Below are 23,328 nucleotides of genomic sequence, written 5' to 3' on the forward strand. Positions count from 1 at the left end.
AGAGAGCAGGAGAAGGGAGAAATACCCCCTCCTTTGCAGCATTTAAAATCAAGTTGTACAAACCACCCAACTAAATGTGCAGTAGGTTATCCACAAAAGGTCACTGTTTGGAATCATGATCAATTAACGTGTTCTTAAATCATCAAATCCGTTTAGTCCCAGGGATGTCAGGAACTTTTGAGTTTAAGGAATTATTAATAAACACTGATTTGGAACTGGGCATAATGGTTCACACCTGTAATCTCAGCACTCCAGAGGCTGAGGTAAGAGGGTCACTATGAGCCAGCCTGGGCTACAAAGTAAGTTCCAGGTCAACATGGGCTGATAAAATTGCCCTTAACAGAAGTACTTCTGTGACACAGCTAAAAATAGCATTCTCCACGTTATTCCTAAATTGTGTTAGGCTGGTTGGAAACTGGTCAAAGCTATAGACAAGAAATGTACTCAAGGAGAAGCCCAAGAAAAAGTGTAGAGGCAACTAGAAATTAAGAAGTAACCACCTACAAAAGTGATCTTTTCTCGGTGCTAACTGGGTAGGAGTCCCTTTGCACACAGCTGAAGCTTATCCCTGTCTGGCAGGTTAGCAAGCCCATTTGGAGGAATAAGGACAAGAAATAAGGACCCTGGTCAGGAGCATTTTAGAAAGTCTGGTGGACAGAGGATTTGAATCTGAGATATGGCTTATCACATGGATATCTCTTTAGCTGGACAAGCTCAGAATCTCCACACACTCCAGCACCTTCACACCAGCCCATGCATCCCCACACACTCTAACACCTTCACACCAGCCCACGCACACAATCCCCACACACCCTTCACACCAGTCACCCTCATAATGTGCACACACCCTAGCTCCTTCATGCCAGTCTGAATTAATATTCTTTCCTTTCTTCTCCATGCTCACTAATGAATGGCTAAGTGGCTGCCTTGTTTACATCATTCTCTCCACGTTCCTTTGCAAAGCTCTATTCTATTGAGGTGATAGTCAGGGTCAAGTCTATGGAGGATGACCAGGGCCCTCTTATCCATGGGAAATAAGCTGGGGTAAGGTCTCTCTTAACAAATTTTATCTTTACTTGGAATTACTGACTTGCCCTGAAATTCTCCTTCATACAAATAGCCATGGTCAGGGTTAAAATATTACCTCCTGCAGGTCTCCATTGAGAAGCAGGCATTTTAGATGGAAGGAGATGTATTTATATTCCTTAACCAACACTGCATACCTTCTCTATTCCCAGCCTCATCCTCACACTCATGGAGACCAAGTCTTCCAGAGTAAACCCCCCTTCATATCCCAAGTCTCTCTGTGTCATCCACCCACTCCTTTCCTGTCCTCTTTCCATTTTTAAGATTCAACTAACCTCACGTGACCTCCATGGACATTTGTCACAGGACAGTGTGTGTGTGTTCATGACCATCTTTCCATTGGAAATGTTGGCCTCTTCTGCCATACCTATAAATAACTCCTCTTTAAGCTGTAATACTCTGTTATCTTATCTTTTTCTTTCCCTTTACCATGAAACATGCAGAAGGATGGGACAGTAATCCAATACAGTGGCTGCCAGCTTGTGGTAGGTAATGAACATATGAAATAGGCAGCCAGGACAGGGAACTACCGTAGTAACAATTCCACTATGGCCTTTTGTCCTGAAGATGCTCTCTTGCCCGATTTTACTCTCTCTCTCTCTCTCTCTCTCTCTCTCTCTCTCTCTCTCTCTCTCTCTCTCTCTCTTTCTTTTTCTGGTGTATCTGTCTGTCTGTCATCATAATGACATACAGAAAAGCACATTTTCATGAAAAACAACCTAGAATATTTCTAGGAAATATTATTTCTAGCAAATAATTGTCTATATTTCATCATTTTCCTCATTTTAACACCACAAATAGATTAGACTTGGGAGATTTTCTGTTACTTAACTTTCACAGTTGAAACAACTCAAGACAAGTGTATTTGTGTTTTAGCTCTTTAAGGCAGGACAACATACTAATAAACACACATTATTGAGCAAATTCAAGTATGTGCCTCAAGTAACTCTAAGAAGATTATGATAAGATGTAAAAGACTATGACTTTAGAGTTTCAAGAGATAAACCAAAAGTATCTTCTGCATTTAACAAATCAAATCATTAGTGTGCAATAAAATTCACTTGGTTGTGATTCATAGAAACCAGGGCAGGTATCTTAGAAGCTGTTAAGAACTATCTAGAATGCAATGGAGAAAGCAAATGGACCTAGAAAGATGACAGAAGTTGAGCTCTTGAAGACTGTCTGGCTTGCAGCCTTGGGAGAGTTTCCAGCCATGGAACAGCTCAGAAGAACCTTGGCAGACTCTCAAGACTCCTGGAGTTGAGGAGAAAGGGAGTGTGCCTGTGAAGATTAGCATGTGCATTGTTCTCAGGGAAGTATGCTGGGACCAGACAGCTGAGGAAGGCTGCAAAGCCTCCCAGACAAGAAAACCTCAGAGAAACTAAGACTCAAGTAGGTAAAGACATAGACAATGATGATGGGGGCCATGCTAGGGAGATGGCTCCATCGGGGAAATGCCTGAGGCATGATTGTGAGGACCCAAGTTAGAGCCCCACAACCCATAGAGAAAAGGCAGGTGTGGTGGCCTCTACTTGCAAATCTAGCACCGAGGAGGTGGAGACAGTCAGATCCCTGAAACTCACTGGCCAGTTAGCTTAGCCTCCTTGGTGGTTCCAGACCAATTAGAAACCCTGTTTCAAAAAAAAAAAAAAAATGGGTCCTAAGGAATAAACTCTCAGAGTTGTTCCCTGGTCTCCACACACATGCTCATGCATCTGTACATATGTGCACACACACACACACACACACACACACACACACACACACACACACAAAGTCATATACATACAAGACAAATACCAAAGTTCTATGAAATATGTAATAGCAAGACAACCCTATCCAGGATTGTCAGGGAAATTACAAATGAAGAGAAGACAGAAAAAAGATGACAATTTAGATGTCCTTCAGTCAATGGCTAATGGCTAAGCACAAAATGGAATGTAACTCAACAATACAAAGGGTTGGCCAGGCAGTGGTGGCGCACACCTTTAATCCCAGCACTCGGGAGGCAGAGGCAGGCAGATCTCTGTGAGTTCGAGGCCAGCCTGGGCTACCGAGTGAGTTCCAGGAAAAGGCGCAAAGCTACACAGAGAAACCCTGTCTCGAAAAAACAAACAAATAAACAAACAAACAAAAAAAAAAACCAATACAAAGGGTTGGACTATTGATTTGAGTAAGAAGTTGGATGATTCTCAAAACGCAGGATGAAATAAGCCATTCACGGAAGGTCACAGACTGTGTGGTTCTATTTGTACGACATTCTTAAAAAGACTAAAACCACAATGACCAAAACCTGATCAAAGAGGTGAGTAGAAAATGGAGGATACATGAGAGGTTTCACCGGGAGCTGTTCTGTACCCTGATTACAGGGATGGTTCCAGGGATATGCCTGGGTGTTAAACTCAGAACTGTATGCCAACAAAGTCAATGTTATTAGTTGACAGTTAAAAACAAAATAAAAGATGGTGTCAGGAAAAAAAATATAAAACAAAATCAAGAGTAGGAGACAGTAATTGCAAATATGCAGTACTTGATAAAGAATTCATTTCCACAATGAAGAACCGTCAAAACTCAACAATAAGAAAAATATAAACATTCACAAAGGAAGATATGTGAATATCAAATTAGCATGTAAAAAGATTCTCTACATTACTGTCATCAATATGCAAATTAAAACCACCTGCTCTGACTATGGCACTCTTCAATAGAAGGAAAATGAAAACATATATCCACATAAAGACTTGGAAAACAAATGACAATCTCAGCTTCATTTGTCATAGCCCAAATGGAGACAACGCAAGTGCCCCTAAACAAGGGAATTAGTAAACACATTGTGGATGCCATTCAGTGGAATGGTGAATAGTTCAAGAAGTAATGAAGTTTTGATACAGAAACCAAAAAAGCAACAAGTACCTCTTACCCCCTGACAAAGGAGAACGGATTATATCATTCTACTGTTCTAAAATTCTGGAAAATGGGAAGTGATCTGTGACATAAAATAGAGCCACCAGTGAATGCTTAGAAAGCTTTTCTAATTGCTGTGATAAAACACCATGACCAAAAGCAACTTGTAGGAAAGAGCATTTGTTTGGTCATACTGTTCCAGAGGGATAAGTGTCCATCACTGCATAGAGGCAGGACAGCAGGCAGGTATGGTAACTCGTGCAGCAGCTGGGAGCTCATATTTTCAATAACAAACACAAAGCAGAGATAGCATACTGGAGATGGCACAAGCTTTTGAAACCTTAATGCCAACTACCAGTGTCATACTTCCTTGGGCAAGGCCACACATGCTAACCCTACCAAAACAATGTCACTAACCAAAGACCAAGTATTTAAACATCCAAGTCTATGGGGAAGATTCTAACTCAAGCCACCATATATTCTGTTCCCTGGTTCTCGTAGGCTTGTGACCATACCATAATGCAAAGTACAGCTTTAAAATTCCAACTCTAAAATTCTCCACAGTCATCCAGTAGTAACACTGCCTAAAAGTCCAAGTCTCTTCTGTGATCCAAGGCAATCTCTTAATTGTATATATTATTGTTCCAAAAGAGAGGGATGGGACCATAACAAGAAAGTATTGCACCAAGGCAAGACGTAAACCCAGGAGGAAAAACATCAAATTCTGTGGTGTCAAAGAGCTTAGATAGCCCCACTCTACCAACTTTGCTGACTGAACCATTCATCTCTTTCTTAGACTGGTTCATCTTCCTGCATGCAGGTCTCCCTGGCAGATATATCATGACTCTCCAATATCCTGATGTCTCCAACACAACCAGGTTTTACTTTCAGTTTTCAGGCAACTTCCTCTCAGAGCTTCTTTCCCTTCATGTAGGGATTACCCTGCCACACAGTGCATGGCCACAGAGGCTCTCTGAAACAACAGAGGAGGGTTCTGGAGCCCCTTTATTCTTATACCCTTCAGGAATCTAAAATTAGCACCATGTGGAAAGCACTGCCAAATTCAGCTACCAGCTTGGTGTGAGCCTTGGCTCCCTTGAATCGCATTTACAACAGCTTTTGTTCATTGTTGTGTTATAGGGCAGAAAAGGCCTCTTAGCATGGATTGGTTTTGCTCTATGCCAGTGAAGATTGGGCCTCACAGGTCTTGCCCACAGTGTTAAGTTCTTGGTGATCTTTTCTCTTTAACCTCTATATTTGTATTTCTTTCCACTTCACTCATTTTTTTCCATTATAAACCTCAACACCAGTCATTAATAATAATCATACCACAGATTTAATATTATGCTATACTGAAATTACCTCTATCAAAGAAATTAGTTCATTACTTTTCAATTTAACTCAGGCAAGTTCCTAGGACAAGGGCAGAAAGCAGCCAGAGTGTTTGTTGTAGAATATTTTAAAGTGTATCACTTTTGTTTATGTTGTATTTGTTTAACTCTGTGAAGCTGTGTTACTGTGCCTGTCTAAAATGCCTGATGGTCTAATAAAGATCAGAATGGCCTATAGCAAGGCAGGAGACAGGATAGGTGGGGATGGTAGGCAGAGAGTATATATAGAAGGAGAAAACTGGGATGAGAGATCTAGGAGCAGCCAGAGAAGGAGAACTTCAGGGGCCAGCCACCCAGACACACAACAAGCCACGGAGTAAGAGTAAGATACAGAAGTAAGAGAAGAGGAAAAGCCCAGAGGTAAAAAGTAGATGGGATAAGTTAAGTTAAGGAAAGCTGACTAGAAACAAAGCAAGCTGGGCATTCATAATTAAGAATAAGACTCCATGGGTGATTTATTTGGAAGCTGGGTGGTGGGCCCCCCAAAAAGCAAAACAACAAATATTTGTCAAAATATCACAGGAATGACCTCTAGACCAGTTACTAATATTGTTCCCCTGTAAAATCTCTTATTCTGAGCTTCAATATTACACATGCCTTTCAGCACTGTCTTTCAGTCTGCTACTGGGATTGGCCAATTAAACTATTTACAGTGTTCAACCACTTTTCTTGTCCAGTGTTTCAAAGTCTCACATTCCTCCAGAAAACATGGTTAGGCTTGTCACAGCAATGTCCCATTCCTTGGTACCAACTTATATACTACTTTTCTATTGCTACAATAAAATACCATGACCAGAAGCAACTTACAGAAAGAAGAGTTCATTTGAGATTATAGTTCAAGAGGAATAAAGTGTCAGTCACAACTTGGAAACATGACAGCTGGAAGAGCAAGCTGAGAGCACACATCTTCAACAGCAAGTATGAAGCAGAGAGAGTTTACTAGGAATGTAACAAGGCTTTCAAAACCTCAAAGCCTACCCCCAGTGGCATCTTTCCTCCACCAAGGCCACACCTCCTCAACCTACCCAACTTACCACCAACAGGGTACCAAATACTCCAACATCTGAGCCCATGGGAACCATTCTCATTTAAACTACCACAGACATGTAATCAATATTACATATAATGGCATCAACTTTACTTGTCTACTTCCCTGTCTATGAGATGCTCATCTAGGTAACAACATATTGTTCTTGAGTATATTCTGAGGGCATTTAGAGAAAAGAGTAGTGTTAGGATCAATAGATTAAAGAAGCCATGGAATGGAATCATCCTATTCCTAATTTGTTGAGGACAAAATAAGAAAAATATGAAAAGGGGGAGGGGAGAGGCCAATTTGCTCTCTCTGCTTAAGCTGGGCCAGTTGCCATCTCCTGCCTTAGGACATTGAAGTCCCTGGTTCTTCAGCTGTCTGTGACTTATACCAGTGGCCTCTTCTACCCTGTGGGCTTCAGTCATCAGCTGGGAGCTACATCACTGGATTCTTCAGCTCTCATGCTTTCAGACTCTGAAATCACACCATTGGCTTTCCTGCTTCTATAGCTTGAAAGTGGCTTACTTTGGGGCAACCTGCTCTCTATAACCATGGACGCCATCCCCATAACAGATCTCCTGGCGTTCATTGGTAGGTGGTTAGGTAAATAAATAACAGATAGTGGAGACATGCCTACACCAAGGTGACTGATTTGCAGTCATACCTGTATGGCCAGAGATCTTCCAGGTACTTAGAGTACTAAGTTGGAAACCACTGACACATGAAGAACCAGAAGGACCATCAAACACTCAACATACTTGAAAGACTCCTCAATCTAATATAATTCTCTAACATATAAAGGTTTGTTCAGATTTTGAGTGATTTTTCTTTTAGACCTTATCTCTTATCACATTCAATCTGGAATAAGTTATTTCAAGAGACATAGACAGAGATCAATGCTTTATTGAATCTCAAGATAGAATATACTAAAAGAGCCGGGCGGTGGTGGCTCACGCCTTTAATCCCAGCACTCGGGAGGCAGAGGCAGGCGGATCTCTGTAAGTTCGAGGCCAGCCTGGGCTACCAAGTGAGTCCCAGGAAAGGCGCAAAGCTACACAGAGAAACCCTGTCTCGAAAAATCAAATATATATATATATATATATATATATATATATATATATATATTAAAAGAAATGAATAGATAAGCCAACTATCTATTGAGTACCTACTGTGGACCAGGCACTATACTAATTATTCTATTTATAAATTCTCACCCAATCTGCCCTAATGTGATATTATTGCTCCATGATATAAAGGAAGAAGCTTATGCTAAGTTAATCAGAAAGATTGTAAATTTTACATACAACAACTCTTTTCCATTTCAAAATATCCAGACTGAAAGATTATATGCTTTTTCCATGTCTGTGTAGAAACAAGCCCACACTTAAATTCCATAATGGACACTACAAAATGGAGATATGCCTGGACAGCATTAGATTAGAAAGATGACATCAGTTTCTGAGGTCCCACACTGATAGGAAAGCCTCATTGTCTTGTCACCATGGTTTCTGCTCTTCTTCCAGATGTCAAAGAGAAACTAACCAGACAAGAACTGGGGCCGATTTGGATGAGTCTGAGAATTCTGCATCCTCCCACTGTGTGCAACTTACACCATGCAGCTCTAGGGAACTGTCAGGCACATCTCACCACTCAGAACACAAAATAAGAACGTTTAAATGTACGAGAATGGCAAACTAAATCCAAATGGAATCATCCATTCTCAAAATACCAGTGTGTTACACTAATGCAATTTCACCAAACAAGCTCCAGAGTTCACACAAAAAACCAAATCTCTTCTTCACCAAGAACCCTATCAATGACCACCCCCATGCTGTCTTCCCATAAGAAATGGGGATTTTAATATCTCCTTTTCATTTGTAATACATGCATTTAAATCACAAAATTAATTCCTTTTGATTGACTTCTCTTTACTCTGAAAAAACAACTCAGTGTAGCAAAACTAAAACAATGCTGTAAAAGGGAAAACAAGCTAAACGTTTTCTGTGTCAAACAGAATATTTATGAAAGTCATCATGTGATCGAGTATTCTGAAAAGATGCCATGCAGTTAGCCAAGATTCGCTTTCTGACACGTATTTGAAAGATATTTCAGAAGCCCAAGTTTTTGGTAATGTTAAGATTGAAATGTGGGGGAAAAGCTTGTCCTCCTCCAAGGCTATTAGTTTTAACAACACAAATTTATTAAACTAACACCATCATAAATGCTAACAATTACTAATATTCATAAGCTCTGAATGTCTGCACCCAGAAGGAAAGGTTTTTTTTTTTTTTTTTTTTTGTTGTTGTTGTTGTTGTTGTTGTTTGGTTGGTTGGTTTTTGTTTTTTCAAGACAAGGTTTCTATGTGTAGTTTTGGTGCCTGTCCTAAATCTTGCTCTGTAGACCAGGCTGGCCTCTAACTCACAGAGATCCTCCTGACTCTTCTTCCCAAGTGCTGGGATTAAAGACATGTGCCACCACCACCCAGCCTGGAAGGAAAGATTTTTATCCTTTTCATCTTTAAATAAAATTAAGAAACAGTAGATAATCTCAAGCATGTTATCCAGCATCACTTTAGGTGACAACATTAGGGGAAAGCCGAGGGCCCTCCAATATTTGTACAAACTGGGTCCTTTCCAGCTGTCTTCATCCTCATTCAAAAGCAAGAATAAAAGAGGACGCTGGGATCAGGACAGAGAATTCCAGACAGGTGTGGTGGCTCACACCTGCTATGCCAGCAGCACTTGGAAAACCAAGGCAGGCAGAGTTCAGGGTCGAAGCCTGTTTGAGCTACATACTGAGAGCCTGAAAGGACTCCAGGGCTGAGATGCAGGTCAGTGGCATAGCATGAACAAGGCCCTGGGTTCAATCCTCAGCACCATCTCCAGAACCTCAAGCACAGAGGTAAAGAAGAGTGCTGTTCACGCTTCCCAGAGATGCATTATAGTACAAAGGTAGCAGACGAGGTGGCCGTGATGGTGGCCAGAGAAAGATGCTTACTGAACTCTGGACATCTTCACGCACAATTGAATATGAAAGTTCTATGAAAAAGCTGAGAAGGGAGGGCATGAGTAGCTAAGAAGGCCCATACGCTCCCTTCCCCCGCTCACGAAGCTTTCATGCTTTAGTCTTCTAATCGGTAACTGTATTCTATCACTGCTTTTCTACCTGGACATTCCTCTGAGAGAGTGTAATCCACCTACAACCTGTATGTACTATTCAGCCCACACACCTCCCTGATCCAGATGGTGGAATAAGCCCTCAGCCTCATTAGCTCCATCAAACTGTTTTTGAAGGAATCTGAACTGGAGGTATGGGGACCAAATCAACCCTAAAGCTCTGGTAAGCCTCAAGGACACTGCACATCGTGGGCTGTGCATGGCAGGCCATGCAAATGGGAAAGAGGAAGGTCTACAGAAAGCTAAGAGTGAGGCAGGTGTAGAGAGGGGCAGAGAACAACCTTAGACAGAAAGAATGAAAAGGACAATAAATATCACAACAGCTTACAGGGAAGGAGATGAACCTGGGAGAACAGACATAGGTTCTGCTTTAGGGCTGGTAAATCATCTAACTTCACCACGCTGAGTTAGTGTGACCTCAGTCACTAGCCTTGCTCTCCTTGACCTCCACTTCACATGTACAACTGGAGCATTAAGAGCACTCCTCCCAAGGATTTTAGGAGAAATACATAAAACACGCTTGTGAAGCAGTTTAATACAGCTATCAATATGAAAGATGTAAGAACTATTAGTGCACAATAATTAGAAATGTAACATTAATATAGATGTTCTATGCTATAAAATGGGAATGACTATGGACCTTCCTTCATAGGGACTAAATGAGTTAATACACATAGAGTCTTCAAGGAGTATCCAGCACATAGTGAAAGCTCGGTAAACCTTCCAGCAATACCACCACTGTTGATGATCATCACTTACCACTGTCTCCATCATCATTAGCCCAGCACCATGCAGGACCTGGCAGCACTTTTAATAATTACCACTTTCAAAGATTAAACCATTATTCATAAAATGATGGAATGATATTTCCCTCTGTGCAGGAGTTTGTGACTTTTGCATTCTGTATTACGGCCATTTTTGCTGATGAACCTATTCATTATGAAGCAGGGGCAATACTTTACTTCAATATAGCTCTTTGGTTCTACAGAGGCAAGTCATCCATGAAAGGAATAAGTAAATGAAAGCAATCTAAATGTTCCCCAAGGGGGAAACACATAATTCAATGATAGCAAAGTCAAGTAGGTATAAAATTGTTGAGCTATTAATATAATATATATAAAGATTTATTGAACTGCATTGTGAAGCTGAATAGAAAGATAAACAATTATCTATAAAACATTAAGATTGTACACATTGGGGGGCTGGAGAGTTGGCTCAGTTGTTAAGAGCACGTGTTGATCTTGCAGAGGACCCAGGTTCAATTCTCAGCACCAACATGATAGCTAACAACTATCTGTAACACCAGTCATGGGGCAGGGTTATAGTGGGTAGCCATTCCAGTTTTGACCTGGAAGTTGTAACCCCCATTGAGGCTTCGGTAATGGTCACGCCTACAAGGCGGGCCTGAGAGAGGATGCTGAAGACCTGAGAACTGGATGCATGGGCTCTCTTGGTTCCTGGACCCTGGACGCTGGAAGTAGAATGAGCAGAGTTCTCCAGAGAACACCGCAAGACTGCGCTATGCCTTTCCCAGACCCTGCAACCTACCTATCCCTTCACTTGTAAGTTACCCCACAAAATAAACCTCCCTTTTAACTACATGGAGTGGCCGTAATAATTTCACCAATACAGGGGCTGGGAGGGGGTTGTCTAACACCCTCTTCTGGCCTCCATCAGTACTGCATGCATGTGGTTTGCAGACATGCATGCAGGCAAAGCAACCATACACACACAACAGTTGAAAATCTTAGGAAATATTGTATATACTTTAGGACTGCAACTCTATAATAGCTGAGTATATACGGAGTCTTTAAAAATATCAATGAGCTGGGCAGTGGTGGCGCAAGCCTTTAATCCCAGCACTCCGGAGACAGAGGCAGGTGGATCTCTGTGAGTTCGAGGCTAGCCTGGTCTCCAAAGTGAGTTCCAGGAAAGGCACAAAGCTACACAGAGAAACCCTGTCTCGAAAAACAAAAAACAAAAAAACAAAAAACAAAAAACAAAAAACAAAAAAAAAACCTTGATGAGTTTTATTTTGAGTTATATTCGTTCATGTGTGTGCGCGCACATGTGTGTGACATAGTTTGCATGTGGAGTCAGAGGACAACTTTGTGAAGTGGATTCTCTCTCTCTCTATCGTGTGTGTCCCAGGGATAGAACTCAGGCCGCTAGACTCAGTGGCGAGTGCCTTCACCTACTGGGCCCTCTCCCGGGCTCATGGTGATGAGTTTCATCAAGTTAGGCAGATGGCAGGATCTCTGATTCAATTGACCATGCTTTCTATAGTTAACTGAATAGAAATAACTGCCTGGTGCACTATTAATTTGAACCTCCCAATGTTAAGTACTAGAAAGTACACACACACACACACACACACACACACACACACACACAATCATTTTTCTTTCCAGACAGAGTAAACCAATAATAATCCTTTCACAGTTTTAACCGTAAACAACCTCCCTTGACTATACATCATTAAATATTATGTTAGAATTGGTCAAAGCCTAAATCTTTAAATAAATAATGCCCACATTAGTGTTTTTCTGGCTCATATCTATGCCAGGCTATAGCATCTTGAAATAAAGCAAGTCATAGGTAATTAAAAAGACATTTGGTTCTGCTCTGGAATACTCAGTGTGGCTTCCTGGCACTCCTGCAGAAAGCATATGCTTCCAGTGACCTAGTGATCCCAGGATGAACTCCCCAGTAGGCTCCCTCTCTACGCCCAGGCTCTCAAAGCTAACGGTCTTGTCAAGTCTATTAGAACGTTAGATTTTTATCTTAACACAGCTAGAGGTTAAAGCAAAAACTAGTTCCTGTGGTATTGATAAATAAAGATAAGCTTCAAACAATAGAAAACAAAAAGTGCATTTTGCTAATGTGCACCGTCGTATCCTGGCTTAATGATGCAGAAGGGGGAGAATGAATTCACTGTTACAGAATCAACTGATGAGAAACACAGAGCAACTTGATGGGCAGCCCCTCCCAGAGCCGGCCTCACAGCTCCACTAAGGGTCTTTTTAATAATCTACAGTAAAGCATCAATGTGGCAAAAATTCCTGAAATCTAGCAGGATGCAGAGAAAGTCTACTGTTGGAAAAGCGGCATGAATGTCTAGCCATCATTTCTGGGTTTAACCTCTTCCTTCTTCCTAAAATCAAAGTCTGAGAGAAACCCGACCATGCTTGAAAAGGCGTTTATTAAAAATGAGTTCTGTCTTGGTCTGTTTCCTATTGTTACAACTGACTAGCAGAAATTGGATAATTCATTTAAAATGTTTACTCAAGATTATGACAAATGAGATAGATACATGCAAATAGTGGAGCAGAGTCAGTGATACTATTTAATTTTCAGTTAATATCATCTAACATTAGTATTGCTTTTTCTTAACCTTCAATGTTCAAAGAAATTGCAGTCCACCAGATATAGTCTAAAGATACTGCTTTGTGTGAAAAGTTTTCAGTAGTGTGCATTGGCCAACAATGTAGTAACAGTGTTTTGCTATTAATATCACACAGAATAACAAATTCACTTCATCCTGGAAAGTATACTCTAGGAGCAGCTGGACCATGGTAAATATTTAAATATCACTTGATTTTTTTTTTCAAATACTACCTGTTACAATATACGTTCTGTTAAGCAAACTAGTTCATCTGACATTGGTAAATATGAGATAATTTTAGTATAATGTGATAGTTTGAAAACTTTTTTTTTCATATGTAATTTTTCTCACTATCTTAATGTCTGAACCACCTCTAAGAGAAGTGTGTCAAGAAACAGGCACAGGCAAGGCTTATTCTGAAGGATTCTGGTGGTCCACTAAGTAATACCAAGAATTCACCAAAACTTCTGCACTACAAAACGAACAAGTTTTTCTCCAGCCTACAGAATAGGAGAAAATACTTTATACCTATATGACTGACTGAGGAATAACATCCAGAACATACAAAGAACTCAAAAAAATAAAGAATAAATGGACTAATGAAACAAATAGAAAATTTTCAGAAGTACAAATGGCCAATAAAATTATGAAAATGTCCGACATCCTCAGAAATCAGGGAAACACGAATTAAAACTACATTGAGATTCCATTCCACCCCTGTGAGAATGGCTATAACTAAGAAAATACGTGACAATAAATGCAGGTAAGGATGTGGAGAAAAGAGAGATTTATACAGTAATGGTAGGAGTATAAATTGGCCCAGAAAGTATAGAGGTCAGTCTGGCAGTCCCTCAAAACAACTTAAAACAGAACTGCCATGTGACTCAACTCTACCACTCCTGGGTATATACTGAAGGGCTCGAAGGTAACATATCACAGATACCACACGTCATGCAAAACTATTCACACTAGCCAAGTCATGGGATCAAACTAAAACTCAATCAGAAAGTGAATGGAGAAGGAAAATGCATACATGCCCAATAGAGTTTTATTCAGCCATTAAAAAAAAAGAATGAAATTATTTCATTTGCTGGGAAATGGATATGGTCATCCCATTAATTGATATAAATCAGATACTCACATTTTATATTATAGTACCAAAATTAACATGAGATCTTGGAGGACAAGAAAGGAGGGTGTTATTGTTTAACAATAATTTGTTTCTATGCCAAGTTGGACAGGAATGGAAGTGTCTGGGTTAACTAACTACTTGTTAGCTCAACACAGCCCTGGATAATTTGAAGGCATCTCAACTAAGGAATGGCTCAGATCAGACTGTCTGGTGGCCACACCTTAAGCAATGATTGATGTGGGAGGATCCCTCCTACTGTGGGCGGTTCCACCTCTGGAGGATCTCCTGCTTTGGCTGGTGGACTATAACCTCAAGGATGAAAAGACATAATAATAAAATAAAGGAAACCCTTTGCTCCCCAAGTTGGTTTTGGTCAGTGTCTTTTTACAGCAACCTAGAGCAGATACCTTGGGTGGTTTTAAGCCACCCAATGTGGGTGATGAGAATTGAACTCTGGTCTTCTGCAAAGCAGTGAGGGCCCTTGGCTACTGAGCCATATCTCCAGACCCCTGGGTGTTTCTCAAATCTTAAAACTTGCAATTTCATACATAGGAGTAGACATTTAAGAGAAATTACATTAGATATAGAGACTATTATAGCGGATGAATGGATTGATGTTATTCACTGTTCTTAAATAAAGCATGTCAACATATGGGCCGTTCTTTCGATCTACACTGGTAGATACCTAGCAGGGCTTATAAATCCTATACTAGATACTCCTTTGCTGATAAACCATGCACCGTGATTGCTCTATTGCTACGGAAGTTCAAGAGAAGTGTGTCTGCCTGGCTCCACAAGAAGGCAAAAGAATCTTATGTTTAGATGTCACTGTGGGCGCAAATGTCACGCCCTAGATGAGGCTGCACTATGTCACACTATTGATCCTGGCATGTGTGGCTGTCACATTATGCTTACAGAACTTGACTCGTCACGATTGTTTTGATCTCTCAGACAGCTCAGAAATTGAGGAACCACACTTTTAGACAGAGGGAAAGAACAATGTGACGAATGCATGGTATTAATTGTCACTGTAATTGATGGGTGAAAGACAATTGAACCTTACAAAAGGCCAAAAAAAGGTCAGATGCAAAATAGTGCACATTTTATCTTGCTTGTTGTTCTAGAATCTTACCGACCCACAAGTATACATACATGTATCTGTGTGTATTCCTATATGTACCCTTCTTATTTGAAAGTAGAAGGGAGGGGACACAGAGCAGGAGGATGAAAGGGAGAGGTATTAATGACAGAAAAGAGGGAGGGCTGAATAAGGCCAAAGCACAGGGTACACGTTAGGTTTCAAACTTGGGACAAATGGCTGAGGTACCTACTTAACATATCAACGCAGTCCTGGCCACCAGTTCTTCCTGCACCCCTTAATCGCTACCCTGCTACAGGGTCCTCCTGACTGGCATACTCCACCTGCTCCCCTCAACTTCTCCAGCTTGGGGGCTCGGCTGCTCTTCTCTATGCAATCCAAGCATTCTGGGCACCCCCTCTCTCTGTACCTTTGGCCTCCTGTCTGCTGCACCTGGTTCCCCTCTCTCCCCCCTCCCTTCTCCCCCTCTACCACGTGGCACAGCTCAGTCCACTCACGTCCACTCTGGACCCTCCCAGACGTCCCTGTCTCTGACTCTGCTCTCCCGTGTATATATATAATAAACCTCCTCCTCCACCACACCTAGGAGCAGTTTTGTCCTTTCATTTATTTCTTTTCCATTCAATATATAATATGAAAGAACTTTTCTTTTTTATGTGTATAAAGAGAAAGTAAATATGACTTATTCAGAAGAACACATCAGCTTACAAGGAATAGAACTGTGGAACATACCCACCCAACATCATATCCTTTTCTACTCAGGTCCAACTGTATGTCTCCCAAAGATAACTGGAAATCTCCCAGATTCAAACTTTGGGTGCCTGAGTCCTCCAAGTGTCTCTTTACATTTAACCCCTCAGAGATTTTTCGAGTATATACTGTACTGATTTTTAATAACCATTCACCTTCCTTTATAACACTACCAGTCCTTTTGTTAAGACTGACACTATTTTCACAGTGTTTCAGGGTTGCCTGTGTCATGAGTGATCAGCCCCCCAACGTGATTTTTCTCATTGAGGAATGTGATTTCTTTCAGAAAGCCCTAGTTGTATAATCATAGACATAGGTGATTGCTGAGCCTAGCCAGAGCCCTGTCCCTGTCATAGAGCAGAGGATATTCAGTGTTTGAACCGTGGCTGGATAAGTGATATGGTACAGCAATGCTCATCAGTACCTCTCCAAGCCTAGGACTTTCCTCCCCAGAACTTGGATTTTGCCCCCCCATGGATAGTTGTTGTCTTGTTCTCTAACCATTTCTCTGAACTGGAATAGGAAATCATCGTGGTTTCTATTCTCTAGCCATGGGACCTCATTTCTTTAAAGAAAGGACAATGTGTTAGGAAACATTAAACACGGGCTCAAAGCTTTACATAATTCTCAAGGACACAGTGAGCCAAGCTTAAACAAATGAGCTGTAGGCCAGAAAGATCACCAACTGGCGAAGCGCCCGTCTACATTGTCTCAACTCTGACCCAGTGAGATACTGACTGGCCCGACTCACTATTTTATCAAAAAAAAAAAAAAATGGAGGGGATAATAGTACAACTTCCCCATAGGGTTTCTATGAGTATCAAAATGATAGTTAGCACCTAACTGTGTTCAGTGAGTGTTGCTTACTGTTATTGTTTAAACAAAAACTGTCTTTCTGATCCTGCCCTAGACAATACAGAGGTGTTGAGTTTATGAAAGGGAAACATTAAACATAGTCAAGGTGAGCACACTAGCCAAGCCCTTCCCTACCTCTCCTCAAGGCAGACGCCTTTCATTCATTTGGCCTGGCCTCGGTTCTTATTTGCAATGTAAAGAACTCCAATGTGCTGCTTTTCACTCAGCAAAACGACACAGAACATAAGCCCCCAAAGACATCCTAAATAATCCACAAGTCGTAGCGGTTAGTTACCATGCAGCCCAAACAAGCGTTCTGCACACTAGGAAATGCGGAGTCCATCTTCCGGAGGAGTGGACCACCAGGCCAACTGCCATGTAACTCACAAAGTGCTGTTCCTTTTGTTCGCCCAGCTTCACGGAATTCAAAAACAGAGTTGGGGGGCGGGGGGGGAGTGAGCACAAAGGCCAGGAGGCAGGAGTGAGTGAAGGCGAGTGTGTGTTATTAATCCGTGTGATTAATCCAGCATACTAAGGAAGACCGCAGAATCAAAACCTGCATGGTTTTGATCCACATGGATTAGAAAACATTACTGGCCTCCCTTGCCTGTGCCTCCTTCGCTTTGTGCTTGAGTTTCATTCTTCAGAGTCTGGCAGGCACAAAGAGCAGAGAGCATTCACAAGGGGACCCAGCGGCACAAGCACTTTGACAAATGTTTTTCTCCCTCCCTTTCTGGGACACACTTCCTGAATTTCCCAAGAACTAAGCCCTGGGTTTGTATTTGCATCATTTCCTCCCCAAAGCGGAGCAACTGGAAGCGTTCCCCTAGATGCAGATGTCTGCCAACCCATGAAAAGCAGTTTTATACAAAGAGGTGAGGTGTCAAAGCCAACCCCAAGCTCTGTAGCAAGAAAGCGGTGAGAAGGATACAGACATATTCCAGATCCTGGTGGAAACCACTCCCACGAGCCCCCACCAGAATCTGAGCATGTTCTCACAAGCTCGTGGGAGTGGAATGGGGCTCTCAGTTGTGCCAAAGAAAGAGCAAGAAATCTTCAAGAAAGAGACAAGGGCAGCAAAAGAGGCAGGGCCAGGTGGTACCCTCTTCCATCGGTTACAAAGTGATTCTGACGTATGGGTCAAGATACATGACAAGCTAAGATAGGAAGCAAAATGGCAGGACAAAACTGGGGCTTCTCTGAGAAATCAGTGTGGTCTTTAGAGATCACCAAGATTTATAAGACTTGTAGAAAATGAATTCTACTGAGACCCTCCTGAGTGCTATGTCGGCAGAATGGCGACTCTGACAGGAAACACAAAAATCTTCCCCAAACCTCTAGATTCATGGGTCATGCCTGGCTATGAGCTCTAGGAAAAATTAGGGCTCCAGGTTAACAAGGTCCCAGCTCTCCTTCCCCCTTTCCTCTCCCTGTCTTCCCATTCTCTCCACACTCTGCTTCCTCACCCTACTGCACAGACAGAGGTCAACAGCTGGGACAGTGCCTCTCAAGTGACATTCTGTGGTCACCAGGTCAACATCAATAGATAGAGCTCATCAGAAAGCTGTGTGCTTTGGTGATCTCCTTTTGGAGTAACTTTATACTTTCCTGCACCTGTAAGACTTTATCCATATATTTTTCTTAGGGCTGCCCCCAGTGCCCAATATGGAGCTTGACATAGAGCAAGCACTTACTGTGCGCTACTGAACTACATCACAGGAATCCATCTCAGCCAGAGACCATGGCCTTTAGGTGAACTCCCCATCTCCCTACTGAAGATGTGTTTATCTGTGTAACTCCCACTGGAATTCTGAATGTTGGAGAACACATGATCTGTGGCAGAGAGAGCTTATCAATGTGACAGTCGTCACGTTGATCTCTATGAGTATGGTTTGTGCTCATGTCTGTGTAGGTCTCTGTGTGCATGTGTGCACACACTTGAGTGTATTATTATCAGCATTTGTATCTATTTGTACCTCCTTCTCCACCTCCACCCACTCACGTCCTCACAGCCATTGCATCCCTCTGGTTCAGTTCCTGGTCCAGGTAGGCATACAAACCACAAGGTGATGATCTCTTAAAGTAGGTGGGAAGAGGGACATCTTTGGCTGTGACTTCAGTGCTGCCATGCAATTTAGGACAAAATCCAAAACTCTTCCATGCGACTGACAAAGCTCCCAAACCCTCAGCACCATTTGCTTTTCACTTCAATTCACACACCACCTTTCCTTCTCCAGAATGAATGCCAATTTTCTTAACCACCATATATTATTAAGTAGCTCCTAGTCTGCTATATTCCCTCCAGTGCACTAATTAATCTGTTTTTCGTTTTTCTTGAAGTTATCTTTCAAGTTTTTGAAAAATTGTATAGAAGCTTCTTTAATATTTACTGAAATAAAATTTGCATAGTGTATAATTCACTGATTAGTGTCCCCGCTATATGCCTCATCAAACATACAGGTCTGTAATCATTTTCACAATTAATATTTAAACTAACATTCCAGTCAACTCAACAAAGTCTCTCATTTAAAAAAAAAACACATTATTTATCTGGTAGCTGGATAAATCGTGGTAAATCCATGCATCAACACTAACACCATAGGTCTGAAATGCATTATACTGAATGAAGGAAGTTAGATTTAGGAAATCATATCAATAATCCTATTGATATGAGAGCCTAGAAATGAGAGAACTATGAAGATATTAAATAGCCTGTTGGTTGTCAGAGTCTGCAGTTGGGCAGGGATTACAAAGATACATAAGAAAATTCCCTACTATTTTTCTTCATAGCTTTTATTGTTATCTACTGTAACCTTGATAATTTATTTACTTATCAATTTTTACCTTACTTAAAGGCACATTTCAAGAGGACAGGGACTGTACCTGTCTTTTTCCTGTATATATTTCAAAAAAAGGTAGCCTGATGCCAGTTACCTGAAGACTGTTCAATCATCCCTTATTGGGTAAAGTGATGGTAGTGTAAATGTTCTCCCACATCAGCCTTTGATCTCAGCCCTCATCTTTAATCCATGCTCATGGCCTGTGAATGAAAACTACCTCCTACATGTCGCCTCTGGTTATTCCTTTACTCTAATTTCATAAACACACAATTCCCTGTCATCTTTTTACCTGACGACTATAATAGCTCCAAGAGCAGTTTTCTTGCATTCAGACTTGCCTTTCAATCTGTCTTGAACTGCTACTAGAGACAAGTGAATCACATCACATCCCTGTCTTAAAGAAAAAGGCGATGATTCCCCCTTCCCTGTCAGCCAGCCTTGCTGTGGATCTTCCCTCTTTCAAGTGTCCAGTTCAGATCTCCATCCTGATACAGAACCCAGAACCAAACGCTGTTCATTTGTCCTAAGGGTAACATAAACCAAGTATGTGCCTCAGCCCTAGAGAGTCCCTGATGACTACCCTCACCCACTGGTGCCCCTAGTCATTGCTTACATCAAGATGTCAGGTCACCAAATTTAAGAAGAATATTAAAGCACTTAGAGCCATCAGTGGAAGTCACATGACTTTAAAGCAGGGCATTTTTCCAACAGTTACAACCATAGCCTTAGCTCTAAAGAGCCTCATGCACTGGATTTTGAAATCCTACATGTTTCAGATAGATACAGTCACCATTTCTGGTCATCCTTTATATTTTGAGAAGAATTAAGATGTTGGCATTTACTTTTATTGACTTACACCAATTGCCTGAAACTGAGTAAATGCTTAATGGGATCTTTGTATAATACTAGCAAGAGTGGGGAAAATCCACTTTAATATATGCTACCAAATCCCTGAAATATGAAATCCATATTACCATTGTCTTTTAGTGTCCAAAGGGGACTAGTTCCTGGAATCCTTGTTCATTGGCACCAAAACTTGAGGTTGTCCATGTACCTTATATAAGAAGGCACAGTACTTGTAAATAACCTACGGGCTTCCCATGCAGTTTAAATCATGTCTGGATTACTGCCAATACCTGATAACAATGCATGTGCTATGTAAATATTTGTTATATAATTTAATATAATGACAAGACTGAAAAGTCTGCATATGTTTAGAATAGAGGTACTTTATCATAGCCATAAATACATTTTGAGCTGCAGTTGGTTCAACCTATAGATATAAAGCCTTGGAAAAAGATCTCATCAAAACTATACAATCCAGAACATTGACACCATCATAAAACCCTGATATCCAACTATATATAAGAAACTAATGAAGAACCATACTGACTCCATGTTAGTCTTAAAAGCAATCTTATAATAAAGACAAACTAGGTTTGTTCCTGTTTATGAAAAACCTCTGTTTTTCAAGGAGTGTGCTATTCCCCACCTGTAACCTTAACTACAAATGGTTCTGTACTGCCTGTTCCAGGAATGGCAACAGTGTCTTTGTTTCAAAAGGTTATATGACCACTTATGACTACCTTGGTATGACCACCTGTTACTTATGACTACCTGTTATGACCACTTATGACTACCTTGTTATGACCACCTGTTGCTTATGACTACCTGTTATGACTACCTGTCATGACCACCTATGACTACCTTGTCATGACCACCTGTTGTGATTGCCTTGTTTGAACCCCTGTCATGTTCTGCTCCTGTAACCCCACCTTTTTTTCCCCATTTAGAAACCCTTTACCTCTGAGCTCTATGAAATCCTTGTCTTCCTCATATCCAGTGCTGACCTCTTGAACCCCATCTTGGGTGGAGGCAGCACATGTACACAAATTAAAAGGCTTGCTTTAAGTAATTGCTGGTTTTAACTAATTTAGCCATGATAATTTGGTCTTGCTCTTCACATCTTTGGAATTAACACTCTATGGGTATATTGCATAAGCAAGTGAACAAATGAAAACTTTCTAACATTCAAAATTGATAAAATAACAGAACACAAATCAAAGCACAACCATCACCTGCTTCATCAATCATCATAAAACTATTGCTTTCTCTTAGATAATAAATTGGTCCTATGACTCATTTCCCTTTCAAGTCATGGAAATACTCCTCAAAACCAAGTATCAATAGTCCCCAGTGGCATAACAATCTGCAGTGGAAGAACACAGTAGATGAGAACACAACTATACATCTCATTGGCCTCGTCAAAAAAATTATATTCCTGTAAAAATCTTGTCCCCCATCAATTTAGTTTGGAAAACCATCCCCAGCCCTGCCTCTCTTTCTCTTTATCTCTCCGCCCCCACTCTAAACACACACATTTGGTACAATTTAGGCACAGTTTCCACTGCGGCCCACCTAACATGCTTCATTTTACCAGGCACTTGAGACCCAAATTTGGCCAATCAAAATCATCAGACATAATGTAAAGCTATGTATGTATGTAAAGGAAGAAATAGGGTCTTACTTTGGTTTGCTTCCTTTTGGATTTTGAAGCAGGGTCTCACTATGTAGTCCTGGGTGGTCTAGAACTCACTATATAGAACAGATTGGCCTCAAACTCAAAAAGATCTGCCTGCCTCTGCCTCAAGCTTTTCCTTTTGAGATTATCAACTCTAAGAATAATGCATACCTCTGGCTATAATTTTCTACCCTTTTTGAAAACGAAAGCAACAATTAAATAAAGCCAGTAATATCAGTGGGATAAAACCCTAGTAATGTCCATGGATCCATGGATCCAGCCAAGCCTTGAGCCATCCTCCCCCTGGATTTGCAGACTTCACAAACCAACGAAGGACCTCTTTCATCGCCAGATTGGAAGGCACTAAAGAGTGAAAGCTTATGATTTTTGCCTGTATACTCTATAGTTTCTTTGGAAACCATGAATTTCTCTGGGCTCATTTACCTGGAAATGGTAGAAAATTTAATCTATCCATTTTATGTGATGCAGAAAAATTCTTCATGTGAGTCACAAACCTGGAGCAGGGCGAGGGTGTTTTTTCACCACGAGGGCTAGACTGTGAGGCAAAAGAGAAAAATAAACCAAACAATGTTACTTCTGTGACTCCACAAACAGGGGCCCCCCACCTACAGCCCTTACCTCACTAAATGAGTCACCTTGGAACAGCACTTTTGTCTCTTTATTCTTGAAAAGTTATAGTCCTGAAAACAACTACAATTGACTCCACTGCCCATAGCACACACACATTGTGTGTTTCATTAAAGGGATTAGTGAACACTTCCTGGGCATGCAGGAATTGTTTTTTTACTCAGTTTCACCATGTGCCACAAACGCTTCATAAAACTGACATTTTAGTGAAGGGTGACATACATTGAACGATAGAGACCAAACGGAGAATTTTTGATGTTGACACCAAGATGAAAACTAGGTAAGGTTAAAAGTAATGCGGAAACGTTAAGAGCAACACTCTTCATTTTTAAATTTTTTTAATTATCTGTGTATTTGGAGGGGTATGTGTACATCAATGCGGTTCCTTCAGAGGGCATCAAATCCACCGGAGCTGGAGTGACTGACAGTTGTGAGCCACTCTATGTGGGTGCTGGGAACCAATCTCCTGTCCTTTGTAACAACGGTAACTGCTTTTAGCTGTCGATCC

The 23,328-nt window shown here is 41.1% G+C and overlaps 1 protein-coding gene across 1 annotated transcript in view; it reads right to left on the reverse strand.

Moving 5' to 3' along the window:
* C18H12orf42 (chromosome 18 C12orf42 homolog) overlaps nt 1–23,328 on the reverse strand; it is a 149,909-nt gene that overhangs the window by 33,077 nt on the left and 93,504 nt on the right. The window contains exon 4 of the mRNA XM_028880259.2: nt 22,617–22,728. Within this exon, the coding sequence (XP_028736092.1) occupies nt 22,617–22,728 (112 nt within the window). The remainder of the gene's footprint in view (nt 1–22,616; nt 22,729–23,328) is intronic.

Source organism: Peromyscus leucopus, chromosome 18, assembly GCF_004664715.2.
Source record: "Peromyscus leucopus breed LL Stock chromosome 18, UCI_PerLeu_2.1, whole genome shotgun sequence".
Classification (NCBI taxonomy): Eukaryota; Metazoa; Chordata; class Mammalia; order Rodentia; family Cricetidae; genus Peromyscus; species Peromyscus leucopus.